Source organism: Mobula hypostoma, chromosome 18 (genome assembly GCF_963921235.1).
Source record: "Mobula hypostoma chromosome 18, sMobHyp1.1, whole genome shotgun sequence".
Lineage (NCBI taxonomy): Eukaryota > Metazoa > Chordata > Chondrichthyes > Myliobatiformes > Myliobatidae > Mobula > Mobula hypostoma.
In genome coordinates, this window is record NC_086114.1 from 48856002 (window position 1) to 48877181 (window position 21180).

General features: G+C 42.8%; 1 protein-coding gene across 4 annotated transcripts in view; it reads right to left on the reverse strand.

The window, feature by feature from the left end:
* cd276 (CD276 molecule) overlaps window positions 1-21180 on the reverse strand; it is a 461861-nt gene that overhangs the window by 119988 nt on the left and 320693 nt on the right. For all 4 annotated transcript variants that reach the window (XM_063070222.1, XM_063070220.1, XM_063070221.1 and 1 more), the window contains one exon: window positions 11023-11157. In XM_063070222.1, coding sequence (XP_062926292.1) covers window positions 11023-11157 — 135 coding nt within the window. The remainder of the gene's footprint in view (window positions 1-11022; window positions 11158-21180) is intronic.

Below are 21180 nucleotides of genomic sequence, written 5' to 3' on the forward strand. Positions count from 1 at the left end.
CATTCGTATTGGGTAGAGCAGACGAGGAAGAATGTTCATTTTTGAGCAAGGATATTTGTCCAAGCCAAGAAATGGTAAGAGTGCTCCATCGCTCAAGATCCTGTTTGATTTTATCAAATATCTAACTTTATTTTTATGTAATTCTTTTCTCGGTACAATTGTTGAATGTTGCCGTTTTTGTTGCATGTAGTGCATACACACCATAGCAATTTCCTAATACATGTAAATGCAAATGATCCTTGCCCCTAGTTGTGGATCAGTGGTAGATCTGGATGAAGTTAATGGAAATGCAGGGAAAAGAAACCAGAGATAATACAACTTTAATATAAAAGAGGGGTTGATCGTCTGCTCTGACACTGTGATTAATAATTTGCTTCCATAAGAGCAGAATTAGGCCATTCAGTCCATCAAATCTGCTATGCCATTCACTCATAGCTGAATTTTCTACGACCCCATTCTCCTGCTTTCTTTCCACAACCATTAATTTGCTTCCCCCTACCAATTAGGAACCTATTAACCACTGCCTTAAATACACCCAGTGATTTGGTCTCAGCAGCACTCTGTGGCAATGAACTCTATAGAACCACAACCCTCTGGCTGAAGTAATTTCTCCTCACCTCAGTTTTTAAGGGATTGTGGCTTCAGATGCTAGAATTTCCAGCTAATGGAAACATTCTCTCTCTGCCTAATCTGTCCAGGTCTTTCTGCCGGTAGATTTCAATAAGGGATACCTCCTCATCCTCTGGATCTTCACTGAGTGCAGGCCCAGAGAAATCAAATGCCCCTCATATGTTTATGTGCTGTATAACTCCAGGGAGAATCAACCTGTTGAATTAATACCCCATCCACAACCCTAAACATTCACTGGTTCCAACAGCAGCACATAATGCGCCATCTACAAAGATCACCACCTTTACCTGCTTGGGCTACTCCGACAGCACCTGCCAAACCCATAAGGCTCCACCACCAAGAATTATGAGGAGCTGCGTCATCCCCTCGAGGCCCCATCTAACTTGGAAGTACGCAGTCATGTGGGGAAGCGTGCAAACTCCACACAGACAGCAACTTAGGTCAGGATTGAACCGGGGTCTCTGGCGTCACTGTGCCTCCCTTCTCATCAGAAAGCCATCACACTCTGAATGCTGTGCTAAAGCGCCAGATGACATTTCTCTTCTGAAGCCTCTGTAGCAGAGACGGAGCTCACAACCGCATCATTCTGAGCCAAGAATGCTGCCAGCTGCAGCTGACAGTATTTACCACTTGGAAATGCTGCGATAACACAAAGATACTGAGGATAGAATTCTATATTCCAAATACTGAGCCCCAAGGCACTCAACACACTTTGCATTTAAGTGAAACTGTAATTCAAGATCCATGAGTTAAAGTTGCCTATTCTCATTCTTCAGTACAGGAGTGTAAAGGAGAACAAAATGATTGTTATTCTGGACCCAGTGCAGCATAAAATATCACAATAAGCATATAGAACACTAAAAAACCCATAATGAATACAAATATAAAAGCAAGCCTATAAAATACATTGTACAAATAATGGTTATAGATATAGACAGATTGTATGTACATAAACTGATGCTAGGTGATATATTTAGAGGTGGTGGGAGGTGAGTTAATGGTTGATCAGCCTGATGGCTTGGGGAAAGTACCTGTTTTTGAATCTGGTGGTCAATATATGCCAGACTGCTGCTTGTAGAGTTCAGCTTGGTATTCAACACCATCGTACCCCAGAAACTGGTGGGGAAACTGTTTCTGCTGGGTCCCTGCAAATGGATACTGGAGCTCTTAACAGCAAGGCCACAGCCAGTCCGTGTGGGCAGCAACGTCTCTAGTTGCTGAGCACTGGTGCTCCCCGAGGCTGTGTGCTTAGCTCGCTGCCGACACATGACTGTGTCACAGGATCCAGCTCAAGCCGCGTTATCAAGTTTGTGGATGAGACAACCGTGGATGGCCTTATCAAGAACAATGATGAGAAGGAGTGAAGAGAGGAAGTGGAGTGACTGGTGGATTGGTGTGAAGAAGAGCAACCTAAGCCTGAATGCTGAGAGGAGCAAGGAAATCATTATGGACCTTAGGAACGTGCAGGCGAACCATCCCCCTCTGCGAATACATGGCTCTTCGGTAGACAGAGTTAAATGCACCAAGTTCCTGGGAGTTCACATCACAGATGGCTTCACCTGATCCCCTAATAACACCTCCCTGAACAAGAAGGCACAGCAGCACCTCCACTTCTTAAGAAGATTGAGGTAAGCAAGACACTCCCCCCAACCTCCACCTGAGCTACGTTTTACACTGAGAGTGTTCTGGTATGGGAGCTGTTGAGCATGGCACCAGGAGTCCCTGTAAAGGACTGTGAGAACAGCTGAGAGGATCATAGGGGTCTCCCTAACATTCATCGGGGTCAGTTGTCAGATGCAGGCCCCTTAGTATTATTAAGGATCCCACCCATCCATCTTTGACTTTTTACCAATAGATCAGAAGTCAGAGGGGGAAAGGGAGGAAAATGTGTAACTTCTTCTTAACTTATCACCTTACTTGCCCATCACCTCCCTCTGGTGCTCCTCGCCTTCCCTTTCTTCCAAGGCCTTCTGCCATCTCCTATCAGTTTCCCCCTTCTCCAGCCCTTTATCTCTTTCACTAATCGACTTCCCAGCTCTTTACTCCACCGTTCCCCTCTCCCGGTTTCATTAATCACCTGCTACCTTGTACTTCTTCCTCCCTCCCCCCCCCCCCACCTTCACACTCTGACTTCTCATCTCTATTTCCAGTCCTGATGAAGGATTTCAGCCTGAAATGTTGACTGTTTACTCTTTTCCATAGATGTTGCCTGACCTGCTGAATTCCTCCAGCATTTTATGCGTGTTACTTTCAGACCACAAAATGAGATGTAACCATCAACCACTCCTTTGTGACAATTATTCAGAAATCAAATTTCTTACTCTCCGCACTTTCTGACCAGCCGCTCTAGAGAGGATGTCGAAGCTTTGGAGAGGGTGCTGAGGAGATTTACCGGCCTGCTCCCTGGATTAGAGCATATATCTTCTGAGAAAAGATTGAGTGAGCTAGAGCTTTTCTCTTTGGAACAAGCGATGGAGAGAGGTGACATGATAGAGAAGTACACCCACTGATTCTACCACTCACTCTTATACTGGAGGTAATTGGCTGTGGCCAATGAACCTACCACTCTACACAGCTTCAGGATGCAGCAGCAAACTCAAGTACCCGGGGGAAAACCCATATAGTTACGGGGAGTGCATGCCATAACATGATCAGAATCATAAATATTATCACTGACACACAATGCCTATAAAAAGTCTTCATCTCCCTTGGAAGTTTTCATGTTTTCATGTTTTACAATATTCTATTATAGTGGATTTAATTTGGCTTTTTTGACACTGATCAACAGAAAAAGACACTTTCATGTCAAAGTGAAAACTTCCAAGGGGGTGTGGGGTTAATACTTTTCATCGGCATTGTATGCCATGAAATTTGTTGTTTTACAGCAGCAGTAAGTGCAATAAGTAAAAACTATAAAAATATAAAAAAATAATAAATAGCGCAGAAAGAGAGGCAGCATTCATGGGTTCATGGTCCATTCAGAAATCTAATGGCAGACAGGAAGAAGCTTGCCCTAAAACATTGTGTGTGTGTCTTCAGGCTCTTGTACTTCCTCACTGCTGGAAGCAATGAGAAGATGTCACGTCCCGGCTGGTGAAAGTCCATCATGATGGATATTGCGTTCCTGAGGCATTGCCTATTCACAATGTCCTCAGTGGTAGGGAGGCTAGTGCCCATAATGCAGGCCTGCACAGATGATACCTGAATCCTGGATTGAACTTGGGTGTCTGATACTATGAGGCTTCAGCCCTTCCAGCTCTACATCTAACTTTTTGCTCAATAGGCTTTCCAAAACCATTCTAACAGGCAGGTTCAAGGGTGTGACTAGGTGAATCAGTTTACTGTTTGATCAAGGAATGAAAGCAGGACATACTAATATGCTTGTCAGCTGTTGTTTATTGGTCAGTCCACTTGCCTCCCAACTGGAAGTAGGACATCATGTCTGACTCCACTGGGCACAAAATTCTTCACCGCTAGAGCACCAAAGGTGTTGACTCTTACCTGAAGGATTAAACTATGGTCCCATCTCACTACTCAGGTAAGTGAAGTGATCCCATGGAAAGAAGGGGAGTCAAGGGCAGTGATCATCCCTGTTCAGATCATCTAAACATAGAATTGATTTTGGGACCCTGCTCTGCACAAATTAGTAGTAACTTTCCAATAGCAAATGTGCATCCAAAATCAGCTGTAAAGTGTGCTATAAGGCTGTAAGTCTTTCCCTTTTTTTGCCTACAATTATCATTCAGTGCAAGTTGATCCATTAATTCCAATACATAAACATTTGCAAATTTGTTCTGCAGATCCACCAAGTGCATTAACTTCACTTCCACCTTTAAAGGGAAAGTGCTTTGATGTGAAGTTTCTGATAATTAATACTTTTTAATTCATGAGAAGCCCCAGTTTCTGAGAAAAACAGCCAGGCCCTGTGGGATTTTCATCAAAGGATTTTATTCTTCCTTAGAATGCACAAGATATGTACATACATAATGATTACATATAGATATAGGGCATGCACATATTATGCAGGTTTATTTCTGAACTAAAAGAATTAATTTTAGTCCATTAAATGTGATGAGAATGTATGGGTTAAGTTCAATGAGTTGCAGGCACGTCAGGTTGGTGCTGGAGGCATGGCAACAGTTACAGGTTACCCCCAGCACAATCCTTGCTGATTTAATTTGACACAAATGAAACATTTCACTCTATGTTACGATGTATGTACATATTAACAATGATAAATAGGCTGGGTCTCTTCCCTCAAGAAAAAGCAGCTGATGGAAGTCTAAATAGTCATCTTTAAACCTGCTAAGGATTTTGAGGAGATGGCTGCCGAGAGAATACATTCTCCCATGGTGAAAGGTAGATTTACAGTCCATCGATGTAAGGCAATCCCCAAGAAATCCATCAGGGAATTCATGAAGCCTCTTTAGTGATAATGTGGAGTTCAGCCTGGATAGTTTAAGTCTGGTCCTTGTCTTATGGTCTTGCTACCATAATGGCTGCTGAAGAGATCCCATACATTTAAGAGGAGGATTGACAAGTACAAATGTAAGAAATGAGCAGAAGGTCACATTGATGGATTTGGATTAAGGGAGAGGCTTCATTGCAGAGTGGTTTGGGAGATCAGACATAATCCGAGGGATCAGTCCCTGCCATGTGACCAATCAGATCACTGCTCTCTTTCAATCTGTATATCCAATCACAAATACCAAGTCATTGGTTACCCATGTTGTCAACTGCCATATTCAGATACGAATGTTAGAAGTGGGTGCAATACAACCAAGTAGCCAATACATAGTGCAGATATAGCTAATAAAAAAAGAAAATGACCTCCGCTAATACATCCAATCTGAGGGGAAATGCCTGCCTGCATTTACCCTAGCTACATAATTTTGCATACCTCTATAAGATCTCCCCTGCTCTCCAGGGAATAAAATTCTAATCTATTCAATCGTTCCCTATAACTCAGGTCCTCAAGTTCAAAATTTCTCTGCACTCTTTCCTGCAGGTAGATGACCAGAATTGCACACAATATTCCATACTTGGCCTCATCATGTCTTATACAACTTCAACATAACATCACAACTCCTGCACTCAGTGCCCTGATTTATGAAGGCTAGTGTGTGAAAAGTTCTCTTCACAGCCATACCTATCTGTGATGCCACTTCTAAAGAATTATTTATCTGTATTCTCACGTCCCCAATAAAAGAATGAATTGTCAATTGGCTTGTTATGGCTCTGGGCAGTAAGACAATTGCACCTGGTGTTTAATATCCCCCAACAATTCTAAATTTCCACTATATTTGGATTACATTCTTCATTGCCCTCAGTGCAATTTCATTTGCCCTTATCAACTCCAGACTGGGGCTCGGAGGTACATACAGTACTGTGCAAAAGTCTTAAGCACATATACTCCATGTAGCTAGGGTGCCTAAGACTTTTGTGCAGTGCTGTAGTAATTTTACATATTGCAATGTACTGCTGCCACAAAAAAAAAACAAATTGTATGACATATGGGAGTAATAACAAACCTGATTCTAATATGGGTCTCTATTGGGGACTGGGAGTGGGAAGGGGACAGGGAGAAGCGATTACAGTTGGGAAAAGTGGAAGGGAGAGAGAAGGGAGTGAAAAACTCCAAAGAGACATTCTGTAATGATAATAAACAAATTGCTTGGAATTAAATGACGTTGCCTGGTGTCTCAGGGATGAGTGTGTCTGCACCTGTGCCAGCCCCTGTCCCAGGCACTCCTTCTCTGCCATCTGTCCCACACCGCCTCCTTTGGCACTCCACCCATGCCATTCCCAACATCCTTTGATCCCGCCAGATTTACAAACTCACTCCCCGCTCCACATTGACAAATACAGTACTGTGCGAAAGTCTTAGGCACCCTAGCTATATATATGTGCCTAAGACTTTTGTACAATGCTGAACATCTAGTTCCTGATAAAGCAGCAGTCATGTTTAGCATAGACATGGAGGTGCCATCTTGACAAGACTTAAACTGGGGTTCACTAATATATCATAAAATATTCAATGGGACAGGCTCTTTGGCCCACAATGCCTGTGCTAAGCTCAATGCTAAATTAAACTAAACCCCTTCTGCCTGTATATGATCCGTATCTCTCCATTCATGTGTCCTCATATTCATTTGTGCTTTTTAAAAATATTACTGGGAAAATAATTATGAACACAAAATTTTCTGCAAGTTCTGGAAATCTTGAACAACAGACACAAAATGTTGGAGGAACTCATTGGGTTCTGCAACATCTATTGGGAGAAACAAATAGTTGTGCATCTTGTCCATCCCAAGGGCCTACCCATTTCAGTCTGACTTCCCATTCCCATTCTGACATGTATTCACTAGGATTCAGAAGAATGAGGGGTGATTTCATTGAAACCTATCGAACGGTGAAAGGCCTTGATAGAGTGGATATAGAGAGGATGTTTCTATGGTGGGATAGTCTAGGAGTAGGGGACACAGCCTCAGAATAGAGAATCATCCTTATAGAACAGAGATGAGCAAGAATATCTTTACCCAGAGAGTGGTGAATCTGTGGAATTAATTGCCACAGGCGGCTGTGGAGGTCAAGTCTTTACATATATTTGAGGCAGAGGTTGATAGATTCTTGACTGGTCAGGACATGAAGTGATATGGGCAGAAGGCAGAAGCTTGGGTTTGAGAGGGAAAATGGTGGAGCAGACTCAAAGGACTAAATGTCCTAATTCTGCTCCTATATCTTATGGACTAATGGTCTTATGTTTATCAATGGCCATGATGAGGCCAAAATTAGGTAAGAGGAGTAACACCTCATATTTTGCCTGGGAGGCCTCCAACATTGATTTCTATAACTGCCAGTGATCTCTAAGACTTAACTCCTTCTCTCTTTTTGCATTCCTCATGCTGGTTACCTCTTCTCTTTTCCTCACATACTCATCATCTCCCTCTAGTTGCCCTCTTCCATGATCCATTTTTCTAGCCTATTAGATTCTTTCTTCTTCAGTTTTTACCTTTTCCACCAATCACCTCCCATCTTGTTACTTCATTCCTCTCCTCTACCCAACCACCTTCCTCCTCACCTGGTTTCATCTATTACCTTCCAGCTTCTTATTTCATCCCCCCCCCACACCTTTGTCACTCACCCACCTTCTCCCTCGCATAGTCTCACCCATCATCTACCAGCTTGTACTCCTCCCTCTCTCCCTCACCTTATTCTGGCTTCTGCTCACTTCTTTTCCAGTCCTGCCAGAGCGTCTCAGCCCAAAACATTTATTCCTCTCCATAGACGCTGCCTAACTTACTGAATTTCTCCATCAATTCATGTGTGGTGGGGAAATTATTAAATCATGTATAATAATTATTAATCCAAAGAGTGGAACTTGCCGCTGTAGGAAATGGTCAAGGTGGATAAAGTCAAATGAGATATCTGATAACAATGTGAGATGACTTAAATGCTATCTTGCAAATTCATGAATATTGCACTGGAAGTCAGTCTAAAGCATTTGTGAAGAGAACTGTCTCAGCAATTTGCTTGACATTTTACTCAACTGAGTTTCACTGCAAGTATCTCTAAGTGGGTTAAGAGGAAACTCAACCAGCACTTGAAGCAAAGGAGAAGAAGGATGTGATGGTACTCGATAAAATGAGGTGAAAGAGGGCTCAGAGGATCTGTCACTCAGCCAGGAACCAGTCTGTAGTGCAGTCTATGCCTGTGCTATAAGTACTCTGTAATCGTGATTCTTTATGACTTGCACCTTAGCATCAGCTATTACCACATTACTTATAGCTTTTATGATCTGTCATTTTTCTTCAGCAGTGGTAACAGACTGTTTTCACAGCCTGTACACTGCGCCAGACCTGAAATGCATATTCTATGAATTGAAAGACAGCGCTTCAACAAACAGTGAAATGTCATCATTGCACACCCTATTTTCAAGTATTCCTGAGCACATTTGTGATTAGTATCACTGCTGTATTGAACCATGGCTCTAAAATTCATTTACGCTAAAATGAAAGGTTTAGAAGCAATGCAATGTATATTAACTATTAAAATGTTGAGGGGCAAAACACGATGATCAGGTAAAACTAAATATCATGCTAAATACAAAGAATGTACTGAAATAGAATCATTTAATTACGGCACGGCGGCCTCAAGCCTATGCCAGCTCTCCAATGATTCCTCCGCACCACACTCTCTCTCAAAGTTCAAAGTTCAAAGAAAATTATCACCAAAGTATGTACATACAGTAGATGTCACTATATTCTACCCTAAGGTTTGTTTTCTTCCAGTTATTCACAGTAGAACAAAGAAATACAATAGAATGCAAACAAAAAAATAAATAATGAGAAACAAGAGTAAATTTGTAGATGCTGGAAATCCAGAGCAACACACGCACACACACACACACACACACACACACACGCACGCACGCACGCACGCACGCACGCACGCACACACACACACACACACACACACACGCACGCAATGCTGGAGGAAGTCAGCAGGCAAGGAAGCATCTATGGAAAAGAGTAAACAGTCGACGTTTCGGGCTGAGACCTTTCAGCAGGACTGGAGAAAAAAGATGAAAAGTCAGAGTGAGATGTAAATAATGAGAGAATGTGAGTTCTCACATGCCCATCAAACCCTCGTCCTGCCACCTACCTAACCTAGGGGTAATTTACGTTCAATAATTAATCACCAGCACGTCACTGAGATATGCCCGGAAAATGGAACAGCTAGAGGAAACCCCTAGGGTCATATGAAGAAGAAGCAGACTTTCTATAGACACTACCGGGATGAAAACCTGTCAAAGCTGCTGTGCAAGTGTAAGCCTGTGCTGCTTGCGACACTGTGTCATCACAGATCTTACAAGATGAGCAAATCAGGGCGCTAATTTAGACTCTAGTGATACGTTAGACATAGAAATCCCGAGAGAGAACAAGTGCATTATATCTACCAGGAAGATGGCAATGAAATAAGCTCCTTGAAATAAGTCAGATCAGAACACCAATTAAGAAACAGAGACAAAGAAAATGTTGAAATGTCCAGGGGCTCTGTGTTACTGAAGCAAGCAACATCTGTGGCAGAGCTCGGGGATATTTGTATAAGGTTGGCATTTTAAGACAAGCTCATCCCTGTGAGTGAGTGAAAAAGGAACGGCTCAATCTGCAGACAGAGATCGGGGAGGGGCCCAGAATGAATACTGGAAGTTTGTTAGTTCGATCAAAGTATAGGATTAAACAGGATGAGAAAGAGAGAGAGAGAGGAAATGAAGCAGGAGAAGGATTGAGGTACAATCAGATTAGAGAGGAAAAGGGGGCATGAAGAAAGGGAGGGAAGGGAGAAAGGGAGAGAGGAAGAGTGGGGGAGAGTGGGATAAGGAGGAGGAAGAAAGAAAAGAGAGAGCACAGGGAAGAAGCAGAGAGTGGGAGGAGGGGGAGTGAGAGCGATGGGAGAAGGAATGAGCAGGGGAGAAAGATGGGAGAGAGAGGAGTGTGGAGAAGGTGAGGGAAAAGTGAGACAGAGGGGAGACAGAGACGTTAGGGAGGATGGAGACAGAGTGAGAGAGAGAAAGATCAGAACTAGAAGGGAGGAGAAAATTCAGTAAAAGGGATGACTTGAAACATCGACAATTCCTTTCCTCCCACAGATGCTGCTCAACCCGCTGAGTTCCGCCTGACACGAGGAAATCTGCAGATGCTGGAATTTCAAGCAACACACATAAAAGTTGCTGGTGAACGCAGCAGTTCAGGCAGCATCTATAGGAAGAGGTACAGTCGACGTTTCGGGCCGAGACCCTTCGTCAGTTCCGCCTGAGATTGTTTAATGCTCCAGCATCTGCAGTCTCATGTATCTCCTCCTCCGGGTGTGGTCTCCCACAGACAGTAAGTTTCTCAGTTAAATTGACGTACAGTTAGCATCAGGTTATCTATTTGGATATACAGCATGACAACAGGCCCCTCTGGTTCAACGTTTCCATGCTGCCCAATCACACCCAAGTGACCTACGTACTGTCCCGTATGTCTTTGGAATGAGGGAGGAAACCAGAAGATCATGGGAAGAAGGTACAGACTTATAGACAGGGGCAGCATTGGACCCGTGTTGCTGGCACTGCAATAGCGTTATGCTAACCACTACAATGCTACCATGCCAACCCCGTCAAGGGAACATCATCCGGATGATTGATTTGCCCTCTCCTTCAGACCGCAGACTCTCAAGCTTTTCAATCTGCACGGGTGTGATGTAAATCACAGAATCAATGAGTCAGTCTTCAAAGCATATCTCAGCAGATGAATATTGATAATCCACTGATCAATGGAGAACGCGGTATAGGCAGTATTGAGCTGGTGCAGTTAATGGCCCTTACAGAAACTAAAACACAGGACTCACCTCCCTCATTCTCCTTGCAACTCTGCTGTATCTTCCGCCTGCACACATAGCCCAGGGCACCCAGCAATGCCAGCAGACACACAGAGAGTCCAATCGTCAGCCATAAAGCAACGGCTGGGAATTTCAGGTGCTGCCCTGTGGAAAGGGATAGAAAGCAAGTCAGTCACTGCGCTGAAAAATAACAACAGAACTTAATTCTGATATGTTTGCAGCTGAGAACATCCGATTCCTTGTTGAAACATATTACAGCAGAACTCCAATAATCTGCAGCCCGATGGCTCGAAAATCACAGTGTTTCATCAGTGAACACACATAAAAGTTGCTGGTGAACGCATCAGGCCAGGCAGCATCTCTAGGAAGAGGTGCAGTCGACGTTTCAGGCCGAGACCCTTCGTCAGGACTGCGTTCACTAGCAACTTTTATGTCTGTTGCTTGAATTTCCAGCATCTGCAGAATTCCTGTTGTTTGTGATTCATCAGTGGTTCACCCATACCAGACCATGTGTTCCCTTCAAACATATTGTGGTCCCATTACCCTCACTCCCTTGAAGCTCACCGGGCCCTAGTTCCTGCATTTTCTTGAAACTTCACCAGGATCCTGGTCCCCACACTCTTCTGAAACTCGCCAGTTCTGGTTCTCCAAAGCCTTTGAAAATCATCCAGTTTGTAGAGGCAGATATCATCACAATATTTGAAAAATATGAAGGATATGTACCAAATGCAGGCAAACAGGATTAGTCGTATTTAGGCATCTTGATTGGCATGGATGACTTGGACTAAAGTGCCTGTTTCCATGCTGTTTCACTCTATGAATCCCCTCTCTTCCTACAAAAACACCTCTCTATCCAGGTTTTTGGTCATCGGTCAAAATATGTGGCAAGTACATGAGAGATGTCGCAAATGCTCTAAATCCGGAGCAACATACTCAAAATGCTGGAGGAACTCAGCAGGTCAGACAGCATCACTGGAGATGAATAAATGGCCAATGTTGCAGGCCAGGGCCCTTCAAGAGGCCCTGATGAAGGGTCTCATGCCGAAACAGTGAGGGTTTATTCATTTCTATTGATGCTGCCTGACCTGCTGAGTTTCTCCAGCATCTTGTGTGTGCCTGTGGCTTTGTATCAAGTGCTGTCTCTCAACCTTTGAATATTGGACATCTTACTTCATTAAGGTACCATCTCAATGGCAGTTATTTTTGGATATAAATATGGGCAAGACGCATAGCTGAGAAATAAATTTAAAATAGAAATTAATTAGAAGGCATTCCTTCTGAAACCGCTCATGTTTCTGCCAATTATTCCTTACTCACAAATGTGCATAGGCACTATTGATTATGTTGAACTCTAACATAATTTGCTAATCTGCATTGCCATTTGGTCATTGTTGCTAGTGCCTACCCTACAACACTATGGAAGCACCTTCAGTAGAAGGGCTGCAGAGGTTTATACGTGGCTCAAGGGAAACTAAGGATGGTTAATAGGTTCCGGGGCTATCAGCAATACTCACATTCTAGTGAATGAAATAATCAAAAATTCTTTCTCCACATTCATATCAGCAGACGGGACATTTTTCATTCCACAACGTTTTTTTTTAGTACAAAAATCTGTCCTTAATGTTAATGGCTCTGCTTTGTACTAGTTTAAAGCAGCTTAAGACTCTGAGCTTGATTTAGCATCTGCGTATTACCTCGTAAGTGAGAGCAGATTGTATGTGGGTGTCTGCTGATCTGCATTAATTAAACCAGGGTTCTCCCCAAGCAAATCAGGCCTGTTGTCATCACTTACAACTGCTCAAGCATTCCATTTAAAATCTCAATGTCAAAGCCTTTAAAAATAATTGTTCCCTCTTGTGGGCAGCTTAAAAGATGCAATACATCTGTGCTAGAAACTGGGATGTTTTATAGTCCGTAACACACCCCCGGCTGAACTCGTAGCTAGCATCTGTAAAAAGATGTTGCTAAACAAAAGCCCCATTAACAACACAGGTCTTCTTCAAATTTAGAAGTTACATGTTAAAAGACAACTTGTCTACAAGCGCCAGTAGTGATTTCAATTGGTGTTTGGATCACTCTGCAATTTGTATTGCAAGCATGGGTCCTTCAACGGTCTGCTCTCTGCTACCAAATTAATAGAGTTCAACAGAGTCATTGCAATGACATCTGCATGGACTACCATCTGGGCAAATGGCCAGGGTCTTGCAAGGTCCTTCACTTGAAAAGAAAGAACAAAAGCAACTCTAATTGCCACAAGGATGAGCAGATTAGGAAAAAGTAAAGTGGGGCTGGCTGAGGGCTTCATTCAGAAAATCGAAAAAAAAAGCAGGTGCTGAAAATCTGAAATAAAATAGAAAATGCTGGGAAAACTGCAGGTCAGGAAGAGGGAAAACAGTTAACATTATCAAGTCAAAGGTCTCAGGGTTATAGAGTAATGCTGCATGAAAACAGGGTCTTGGACCCATTAGGCTGCACATCTAAGCTAGTCCCATTTGTCCGTGTTTGACCCGACACAATCATCTCTGATCTGGGCCGACATTTACGTGCCTGTTGGCACTTAATTAATTAGCTTGTTTATTTGGCTTTTTTCTTAAAGGTGTGCTGGGTGCGCTCTGGCTACCGCTGTACCGCTGCATTCTTCGTGGCAATATATCTGTCCGCGGCGCAGAGGTTGGGGACCACTGCTTTAGAGCAAATGAAATAGCGAATGAGGAAGAAGTGCCAGTTTTGCTGCGTGCATTGCATTTAGAGGCATATTGTTTGCTTCGAAGTTTGACAGATCCAACCAAACCAGCAGGCTTGAGCTTTGCTGCTATTGTCAAAATAATGCAGGTATATTACAACTGAAGTCATTGTTGATTCCAGAATGCTTTAGGTTTCATAAGTGGAATCAAAAGAAAGGGAAGTCTGTTTCAGCATACATGACTGAGTTAAAGAGATTTTCTGAGCACTAACAGTTCAGTAATGAGCTTAATTATCCAACAAGAGATTGGTTAATTACAAAAAAGCACTCAAAAATGACTCTTAACTGAAGCACAACTTACACTTAAATGAGCAGTTGAAATTATTGTTTTAATGGAAACCGCAGAGGCGCAATTGCCTAGCGGTCAGGAATGGAAATAAGTGTGAACAAAATTGGAGCTTCTACATGGAAACCAGCCTGGATGAACAAATTGTGTTACTGTTGTGGCAGGGGTTCACATACACCAGACCAATGTAGGTTTATAGGTGAAATTTGCAGAAAATGCAACAAAGTCAGACACAATCAAAGAGCACGTCAGGCAGACATAAATAAGTGGACTCCACAAGGAAGAGAAAAAGCTAAAAAGTTAAGTTACAGATTCATAAAGAGCACTAATCTGCATGGGTTAGTGAAAAATCTGATAACGATGACAATGACACAGAACTGTGTAGCATTGAGATTTACAGTCCGAAATTAACAACAGATAAGCAATATTGGTTATGCCAGAAGTGAACAGCAAATTAATTAAAATGGAATTGGACACTGGTTCAGTTGTAATTCCACAAAATGAGTTTGAACAGCATTTCAACGATACTAAATTATAGACCCGCATTCCTGGACTCCCGTGTCTTCCTTTGAATTAGTTTAATGTTTTGGAGATACAAAGCATACCATTATGCACCTCCATAAAGTGACTCCTCAGTCTCCTAAATTCCATGTAATAACCACCCCCTATAACTCAGGCACTTAAGTGCAGAAGGTAAAGAAACCTGATATCCCACAACACCAGATTCAAGAACAGCTTCCCATCAACTATTCAGTTCCTGAGCCACCATAACAACCCTAATCACAAGGGTTTAGCAACACTTTTGCTGACCTAACGGTAAAACTGACTTTGTTCTTTTTGTTCTAATTGTGCTCTTTCTTGTAAAAATTGTGTTTCATTTAGATTAGATCAGATTAGATTTATGTTTAATTTTTAGTTTGCTTGTGAATGCAGCGTATTGATGCTATTTTCTCTTAAAGCTGCTATAAGTTAGTTTTTCATTGCACCTGTGCATACATGTACTTGTGCAGATGACAGTAAGCTTAACTTTGACGAAGGACTTCATCAACACCTGAACAGTTTTAGTTTTCTTTTTACAGATGCTTCCTGACCTGCAGAGGGTCTCTAATATTTTCTGCTTTGATTTTGTAAATCTGAAGCGTAACCTCGCTGATGAGGGTTTTAATGGTGTGTGAGATGGCACAGGACAGATCCTTCCTGCTTCTCTTGGCAAAATAACATCAGCAGTTGCCACAGCAAAATTCTGGGAGAGGTTACTTGGGAAGTATGAATTAGCATCACCCACCCCACATCAAAGTGAACTGGAGGTTAGTTGAAAGCAGAGATTACATGTTCACTTTCTCAACCTCAACCTCATAAGCAGCCATGTTTATTGAACTGAATTTCATAATAGTGGGTGGTAGCTTGTGTGGCGCGTGGCCAAGTGGTTAAGGCGTTGGTCTAGTGATCTGAAGATCACTACTTCAAGCCTCAGCTGAGGCAGCGTGTTGTGTCCTTGAGCAAGGTACTTAACCATACGTTTCCCTGCAACGACACTGGTGCCAAGCTGTATGGGTCCTAGTGCCCTTTCCTTGGATAACATCAGTGGCGTGAAGAGGGGAGACCTGAAGCGTGGGCAGCTGCCGGTCTTCCATACAACCTTGCCCAGGCCTCAGTCATCATCGAAAATCAATGGACAGCCGAAGAAGAAGAAGAGGATGGTAGCTTATTCTATGTTCATACCACCCTCTGCATGAAAAAGTTGACTCTTAAGTCCCTTTTCTTTTCCCTCGCACATTAAACCTATAGCCTCCGGTTTTTTGATTCCCTATCTCTAGGGAAAAGGCACTCACCCTATCTATCCCCTTATGATTTTATGCACCTTTCACACCCCTCAGCCTCGGCAATTCCAAAGAATGACCTCTGATCATTTCACATCCTAGTCCAGAACTCGGTGATGGCGCAGGGGGCTGGACGGTGGTGCTATATCATCTCATTGCACCAGTGACCTGGGTTCATTACTGACCCCTGGTGCTGTGTATCTATGTATGTGGAGTTTGCACATTCCTCTTGTGACGACATGGAGTTTCCCTGGGTACACCAGACTCCTCCCACATCCCAAAGACACGTGGATTGGTAGGTTGCTGTAAATTGCTTCTAGTGTGAGTGGTAGAGTCTGGGAGAAGTTGATGAGAAAGTGGAGAGAAGAAAATGGGATTAAGATCAGGTTAGTGTCAGAGAATGCTTTGTGGACACTGAAGAGTTGGCCAAAGGACCAGTTTCTGTGCTGTGTGATTTTATGAACAGATTCCTTTATTTGTTATTTTGTGGAATCTTATTGTGTATAACCTGGCTACTGTACTTAATTACAAAGAGCTTTTGAAACATTGGCAATTTATATTTGACTCTTCATTATGGGCAGGTTGTCACTTGTAGGATTAAATACTGATGTACTCTAACAGTCCTTTGAGAGTAGAGGACTTTGAGATCAAAAGTGTTTCTGTCAAAATCCATCAAGACAAATGGCTCACCTCCCGTTTTCCAAATAAAACATCCAATACTGGTCCAAACTTGCATTACAGTTATGGTCCTATAAAATCACTAAAACACTGCATTGAACAAGTCACTGATTAGATGAGCCAAAGTTTCCTCTAGTTCAACAAAGGGAAAACTGAAACAGCTGTCTTTGGCACCAAAAAAGAACATTTAAAAATCAGTGCTTACTTAGAATCCCTGTTGTTACAGATCACAAACCAAGTCAGAAATCTTGGTGTTGTGATGGACTCCAACTTAAACTTTAACTGCCACATTAACACAATTACAAAGTCAGCCTACTACCATCTTACAAATTTAGCATGAGTTAAAGGTCTCAGCAAGATCACAGTTTCTGTGATATCTTTCTGGAGGAACATTGTATCATTTTTTAATGCATGCATTTCTAAATGACAATAAACAAGGACTGAGTGTCCTCATAATCTAAAAAAAACTCATCCATGCATTTATTTTTAGTAGGCTTGGCTACTGTAATGGTGCTTTCACAGGTCTCCGTAAAAAATCCCTCAGACAGCTACAGCTCATTCAGAACGCTGCTACTAGAGTAATCACGAAGACCAAGAAAGTAGAACACATCACCCCAGTTCTCAGATCACTACACTGGCTTCCTGTCCATCAGAGGACTGACTTTAACATATTACTATTGGCTTATAAAGCACTTAATGACCTAGGGCCACAATACATCTCCCATCACTTGCTTCATTACAAATCTTCCTGAGCTCTCAGATCATCTGGGGCGGGTCTGCTTACCATCCCCAGGGTCAAAACTAAACATGGTGAAACAACTTCTAGTTACTATGCTCCACGTATCTGGAATAACCTTCCAGGGGATCTGAAGTCTGTCCCAACTTTAAGCTCTTTTTAAATTGAGACTTAAAACCTTTTGCTGTAGCTTTTAATTAGAATGTCCTGCACTGTAACTTTTATTTCTTTTTAATTTGTTTATCATGTGTATTTTTGTGTGATTTTATTCTCTTTCATATTGTCTGAAATTTGATGGTTGATTTTTATATCCTGTTCTATGTGAAGCACTTTGAACTGCCCTGTGTTTGAAAAGTGCTATATAAATAAACTTGCTTCACCTTACAGTTACATTTTCCCATTGTAGACAGCTCCGCACAAGCCTCCTCAGACCCTTAGCAGTGTGGTCACCTTCCGCCCAACAGTGTGGTGACCAGAACTGTATGTGGTGTCTTACCTTGTCTTCTGCACCTCTGCAAGAGCAGTCTCACTTCCAGCACTTGCATCATTAGCGCTACAAGACATGTCTTTAAGCACACTTCAGAATATCCTTTAGCTTTTGATAAGGGTTTCTGCCTGTTATACCTTGTCAAGTCATTGATATTTAGCACCATCTCAGTTAGAAATATTGTCATGCCTTCCCTCCAATCATTTCTCCAGTGTTTTAACTCTATATCGTTCAGAATTCAATGTTCATACCAAGGTGCTGGAGACTACCTAGACGGTATATGAGGTGCTGCTCCTCCAACCTGAGTTTAGCCTCATCATGGCAGTAGAGGAGGCCATGTATGGACATAGCTGAATGGGAATGGGAAGCAGAGTTGAAGTGGGTGGCAACCGGCAGATCCTGTCTATTGTGGCGGACGGAGCGGAGGTGCTCAACGAAGCGGTCCCCCAATCTGCACTTATTACAGAGAAGTTATGTTTCAATAGGAGTTGGAGATTTGATACATCACCAAAGACTATAGCAATTTTCTACAGATGTACTGTGGAGAGCATTACTGAAGAAAAAAGCTGCAGAGGGTTGTAAACTCAGCCAGCCCCATCATGGGCACTAGCTTCCCCACCATGGAGAACACCTTCAAAAGGCAACATAAATGATCCCAAAGGGCTACAGAACAAGAGCTAGAATGTGAAATTGGTCTAAATAGCACTTTTCAAATAACGTGGGAGGCACATGGTGCAGCTAATGGACTCGCTACACCACAGCTCCAGAGACCCAGGTTCAGTACTGGTCTCCAGTGCTGTCTGCGTGGAGTTTGCCCGGTCTCCCTGTTACTGTGTGGACTTTCTCCGAGTGCTCTCCATTGTTCCCAAGTCACAAAGATACGCAGTAGGCAGATTAAGTGGCTACTGTACTGTAAGCACAGTAGCATAGCGGTGAGCGCAATGCGTTACAACACCACTGTAGGATGAGAGTTCGGTTCCCACCACTGTCGGGAAAGAGTTTATACATTCTTCCATGACCGTGTGGGCTTCCTCCAGGTGCTCCAGTTTCCTCCCACATTCAAAAGATATACAGTTAGGGTTAGTGAGTTGTGGGCATGCTATGTTGGCACTGGAAGCGTGGTGACACTTGCAGGCTGCCCAGCACAATCCTCGCTGATTTGGTTTGATGCAAACAACATTATTTCACTGTATACTTCAAAGTACATGTGGCAAATAAAACTAACCTCTTTCCCTAGTGTGTAGGTAAGTGGTACAATTTGGAGGAATTGAAGGGAGAGTAAATTTCGATTACTGTGAAAGCATGTTGATGGGTGGCATGGACTAGATGGGCTGAAGGGCTTGTTTCTACGAACACGATGGACCCAAGGGCATCAATTTCTACCAGAGATTAATCAGATTTAATGATCCTTCTTTCAAATTTCAAATATTTTCTTGCAATGTATGAGACCAGTTGGGTTCTTAAGTCTAAGTTGCTTCTTAGAGCAATTCCATCGACCCCATTTCCCCAATAATTCCTTGTGACCTCTTCGTTCTCACATGCTGTTCGACTACCTCTTGATTGCCCTACAACCTGACCACAATAGCGGCAAATCACAGTTGCCACCTAACTCTCTAATATGCCTTTAAGAAAGTAAACTGGAGTGCATGGGAGGAAACCCACGTGGTCACAGGGAATATGTGCAGACTCCATGTGGACAGCACTCGAGGTCCTGGCTCTCAGGAACTCTGAAGCAGCAGCACTAACCACTGCTCTACTAGCCGAAGCTCCCTTTATTACCTGGCAGGGTGAGCGTACTTAATACCATCTCCTCTATCCACAAACTCAAGTCTCTTACAACAGAAACTTTGTCAAAACTACTCTGAGCACTGAAGGGCAATTTATATTTCAACAGACTCAACATGTTACAATCAGAAGCCAAGAATAAATAACTTTATTATTGAATGTTTAATTATATCCCTGAATGAATTTGTTACACACAGAAATCGCTTTTTTGACAAATTGGGATTTATTTGCCCAGCTGTGTGCAATAGTTTGTGCTCCCATCCCAGGCCTCTCGCTCTCTATTGCTCCTCCGAGTGTGATTATCTGATTAATGTCAAATTGCAGCCAGTATTTATTGCACCACAGACTCTCATCTGTTTGAAATTGGGTAGTAGCAGTCTGAAATTTATAGCAATAGCATTTCAATACAACAAATCTAATGAAGAGAAGGGAGACCCAATCACTTGAGAGAGGTGAGGTGTTAAATGCTAGAAACAAAGAATGCATCGAAAGCAAGGTCAGTAAGGTAAGGCTGAGGCTGTGATGGTTCATCTCAGTGCAGCTTCCTTAGCCACTGGCTCCAATGCACAGGATTTAAAGAGTCTGAAGAATGCTGGAGACTCATTCTGCTCCGACACAGGGACTGCCCTCAATAATGCGCCTTCCATTATCACCACCTGGGACATGCCCTCTTCTCATTAGTACCATCAGGAAGGAGATACAAATGCCTGAAGGCACACACGCACTGTTTAAGGAACAGTTTCTTCCGCTCTGGCATCAGATTTCAAGACGGTCTGTGAATATATGAACATTACCTCACTATTTCTCCTTTGCGCTATTTATCTCCATTTTTCATTGATTCTGTTACGGTTATTATTTTATAGATTTGTTGAGCATTCCCACAAGACAATGAATCTCAGGATCGTATAGGGTGTCATGTACGTACTTTGTGTTGGGCACGTGGCCAAGTGGTTAAGGTGTTCGTCTAGTGATCTGAAGGTCGCTAGTTTGAGCCTCAGGTGTGGCAGTGTGTTTGTGTCCTTGAGCAAGGCACTTAACTACACATTGCTCTAGTGTCTGTGTGAGGAGTGGTGCCCCACACAAACTTCCAATCTGCGCCTCGTAGGGCATGAAAATGCCCGACGCAGGCCTCTCATGGTCTGAGTCGACATTCCCTCCGTTCCTTATGTACCTTGATAATAAAATATACTTTGAACTTGTATCTATTTATTTTTAATGTAACTTACAAATATAGAACATTACAGCACAGTACAGGCCCTTCATGATGTTGCACCTACCTCTTAAATAACTCTAAGATCAATCTGATCCTTCCCTCCCTCATAGCCCTCTATTTGCCTTCATCCATGTGCCTATCCAAGAGGCTCTGGAATGTCGCTAATGTATCTGCCTCTACCAGCACCCCTGGTAGGGCATTCCACGCACCCACCACTCTCAGGACATCAAAATTACATAAACTGCAAAAATAAATGAATAGTGCAAAAGCAAAAGGAATAGCAAAGTGAAGGATCTCGGCCCGAAACGTTGACTCTTTATACTTTTTTCTAGACCTGCTGCCTGACCTGCACAGTTCCTCCAGCATTTTGTGTGTGTCTACTCTGGATTTCCAGCATCTGCAGGATCTCCTGTGTTTAT